Source organism: Cebus imitator, unplaced genomic scaffold (assembly GCF_001604975.1).
Source record: "Cebus imitator isolate Cc_AM_T3 unplaced genomic scaffold, Cebus_imitator-1.0 Scaffold126, whole genome shotgun sequence".
Classification (NCBI taxonomy): domain Eukaryota; kingdom Metazoa; phylum Chordata; class Mammalia; order Primates; family Cebidae; genus Cebus; species Cebus imitator.
In genome coordinates this window covers 4134037-4138185 of record NW_016107441.1, presented here as the reverse complement: position 1 = coordinate 4138185, position 4149 = coordinate 4134037, and the positions used below count along the sequence as shown (strand labels likewise).

General features: G+C 38.3%; 1 protein-coding gene across 1 annotated transcript in view; it reads left to right on the top strand.

Annotated features, from left to right (window-relative positions):
• The window catches only part of GEMIN5 (gem nuclear organelle associated protein 5), a 56493-nt gene that overhangs the window by 21733 nt on the left and 30611 nt on the right, over positions 1–4149 (top strand). The window contains exon 12 of the mRNA XM_037742762.1: positions 473–664. Coding sequence (XP_037598690.1) covers positions 473–664 — 192 coding nt within the window. The remainder of the gene's footprint in view (positions 1–472; positions 665–4149) is intronic.

Genomic DNA, 4149 nt, shown 5'->3' with positions numbered 1-4149 from the left:
TGTTGACCAGGATGGTCTCGATCTCTTGACCTCGTGATCCACCCGCCTCGGCCTCCCAAAGTGCTGGGATTACAGGCTTGAGCCACCGCGCCCGGCCGATTTGTTAATTCTTTTAGCTTCTCCCTGTGATCATTTGTCATTAATGCCTGATGAACACAATTTCATCAAGCATTGTTAGAATGTTAGGAGATTGTTACACTGAGGTAGTGTGGAAAGTTGAAATTTTAAAAAGTTTCATTTTTAAAAAAAAAAAAAGAATTCTTAGGTTATTATTAGAATTTTTAAAAGCTAAATATGCTTTTTGGAGAATAACTTTTTATACTTGACTTTTTTAATGAGAGAATGACCTTTGCAGTGATAGAGAGGGTTATCCTGTTCTACCTTATCTTTCCTTGGCTGATGGAGTGAGGGAGCTGCTGTTTGCATTGTAACTTGTAATTTGATCATCTATCTTTCTTGTTTTGATGTGTTTCTTATTCCAGAACAATAGAAATATTTCAGGTTCCCAACTTGAAACTGATCTGTACTATCCAACAGCATCACAAGCTTGTGAATACCATTAGCTGGCATCATGAGCATGGCAGTCAGCCAGAGCTGAGCTATCTGATGGCCTCTGGCTCCAATAATGCAGTCATTTATGTGCACAACCTGAAGACTGTCATAGGTAACTTTGGTTTCTTTCATACTAGATATGATACTGTGTGTTCAGCTACTTTCCATTCTAATCTTTGTCCCTTTTTACTTTATTTTTGACATTAAAATAAGTATTATTCTTACTGCTTTTTCTGTTTCAAAGTAATAGATTCATCTTATTTTAAAATCCTTTCAAACATGACAAAAATGGTAACGGAAAATGGAGTTGGCCAGGCACAGTTGCTCACGCCAGTAATCCCAGCACTTTGGGAGGCCACAGCAAGATTACTTGTGGCCAGAATTTTCAGACCAGCCTATTAAACGGTGAGGCTTAGTCTCTACAAAAAATTAAAAATAAAAAAACAAATTAGCCAGGTTAGAAGTGCACACCTGTAGCCCTAGCTACTTGGGGGGCTCAACTGGGAGGATCATTTGATCCTAAGAGTTTGAGGCTGCAGTGAGCTCTATTTGTACCACTGCACCCTAGCCTGGGTGACACAGCATACCCTATCTCAAAAAAGAAAGGAAAAAAAAGTGAGATTTTCCCCTAAAATCTCATCATTCAATAACCAGTGTTACTGGTTTGCTTCATATTTTCTCTAGCTTTTATAATAAAGTCCTAGCCTACATATGTATATATGTTAGTATATATTAATAGGTTTTCATCTCTGTGTACTTGTATGAAAGAATAATCTGTCCCTAGCTAAAAAGAAATCACTGTATATAATATATACTGTTAGCAGTTTTTTCCTCTAAATTTACAGTATTTATCATGGACATCTTTTTGTGTCAGTACATTAAAGATCAATCTTGCTGTTATTAACAGATATCTGTCGGCCAGGCACAGTGGCTCATGCCTGTAATCCTGGCACTTTGGGAGGCCATAGCTTGAGATCAGGAGTTTGAGACCAGCCCGGGCAATGTAGTGAGACCCCTCCTCTACAAAAAAAAAAATTTTTTTTTAATTATCTGTTTATTCCATTATATGGACATACCATAATTTATCCATTTCACAATTAAATGACATTCAAATCATTTACATTTTTTTACAATTTAAGTACTATTATAATAAACTGCCTTATACATATATCTTCATGAACATGAATAATTTTCATACAGAAAATTCTAGAAGTGGAATTGCTAGGTAAAAAGATGTAGTTTTTTTTATAGTTATTGCTAAGCAGCTCTCTAAAAACATTATGCCATTTAATACTCCCTCCAGCAGTTTTTGAATGTTAAACACAAACACAGGACACATACCTCATTCCTGTGTTTGATTGCACCTGATCCTCATAAATCCTGTGAGGGTGATAGGTATTGTTATCCTCATTTTCCCAAGATTAAACTGAGGTCCAGAAAGGTTAGCTATTCAAGCAAGTATCATCGCTAATATATGATAGAGCCAGATTCAACCTCAGAGTATCTAATTGCAGAGTCTGTATGTGTTCTAGCAAGTGCTGTTCCATGCCTAGTGAGTTAACATCCATATGGATATGATTTATTCCATAAGGAATCTTAAATTTCATTGAGGCCACTTTGGCACCTGGGAAAACCATAGTAGGTGGTCAGAAGAGCCATTTTTAAATATGAGTGAAGTGGGATTACTTTTTTCCTAATATGAAGAAATTATAATCTGACACTAAACTGTTTTCAGAGTGCTATATAACATGCTCTCAGCCATAGTAAAAGTAGTTGATATTTTCACTTCTCTAGAATTTACTTCCAGTAGCTTTTTTATTTTTATTTTTTTGAGACAAAGTCTCGCCTGTCATCCAGGCTGGAGTGCAGTGGTGCTATCTCAGCTCTCTGCAACCTCTGCCCCCAGGTCCTGGCACTAGCAGTTCTCCTACCTCACCCTCCTGAGCAGCTAGGATTACACGCACATGCCACCATGCCCAGCTAATTTTTGTACTTTTGGTAGAGACGGGGTTTCACCATGTTACCCAGGCTGGTCTCAAACTCCTGATCTTGTGATTCACCCACCTCGGTCTTCTAAAGTGCTGGGATTACAGGCGTGAGCCATTGTACCTGGCCCTTCCATTAGTTTTCTAAGAATCTTATTTGTAACAAGAAAAAATATTTTTGGTTCTAGTAGTGACTCTCCTGAATTAAAAGCAGTATGGAAAAAGTATTAAAATATAGATACATTTTTCTAATGGTAAATAATAGACAGTGTCTAACTAATGAACGTATGTTAGCTGATTCTGATCTTATTGGGATTCCAAATTAATCATCCACTTTATATCACATATACTAAATAGTAGAGAAGGGAAGAAAATTGCCAGAATCCATTCATTTAATTTTTACCTTCTTATTTTGAAAAAGTGAGCCTTAGAGGAAAGTTACAAGAATTGTACAAAGAAATCTCATATACTTTTTCCATTAGTAGATTCAACAGTTTTTAATGTATTGTCACATTAGCTTTATTCTGTGTGCGTATGTTTACGTAGTTTTTCCTACCCATTTTCAGTTTGTTGGTTTAACTTAATATACGCTAGTTTAATCTTTCCCCAAAATTATATCTAACTATTATTTGTCAATTTAAACAAATAGTTTATGCTAGGCATGGTGGCTCATGCCTGTAATCCCAACACTTTAGGAGGCCATGGCAGGAAAATCACTTGAAGCCAGGAGTTCAGGACCATCCTGAGCAATGTAGCAAAACCCCAACTCTACAAAAGTTTTAAAAATTAGCTGGACATGCGGGCATGGTAGCTCACATTTGTAATCCCAGCACTTTGGGAAGCCAAGACAGACGGATCACTTGAGGTCAGGAGCTCGAGATCAGCCTGACCAACATGGAGAAACCCTGTCTCTACTAAAAATAGAAAATTAGCCTGGCGTGGTGGTACATGCCTGTAATCTTAACTACTCAGGAGGCTGAGGCAGGAGAATCGCTTGAACCTGGGAGGTGGAGGTTGCAGTGAGCCAAGATCATGCCATTGCACTCCAGACTGGGCAACAAGAGCGCAACTCTGTCTCAAAAAAAAAAAAAAAAAATTAGCTGGACATGATGGCCCAGTTAGCCACAGGCTGAGGTGGGAGGACTCCTTGGGCCCAGGAGTTGGAGGCTGCATGCAGTTAGCTATGATTGTGTCACTGTACTTCACCCTTAGCCACAAAGTAAGACCTAGTCTCTTAAAAAAAAAAAAAAAGGTAAAATAATCTGACACCCATATTCTAGTTGTGTCAGTTGATCCAGTAATGTCCTTAATAGTGATTTTTTTTTTCTCCAGTGCAAATTCCAACGCAGGATCACCTGTTTGCATTTGGTTGTCATGTCTCCTTAGTCTCCTTTCATCTATAATAATTTCTCAGCCTTTTAAGAATCATTTATGTATATATTTCTTTATTTTTTAGAAACTGAGTCTCACTGTGTTGTCCAGGCTGGAATGCAGTGGTGCAGTCATAGCTCACCACAGCCTCCAACTCCTCATGGGCTTAAGCCATTCTCCCACCTCAGCCTCCCGAGTAGCTGGGACTATAGGCGCACACCACTGTGCCTGGCTAAGCTGT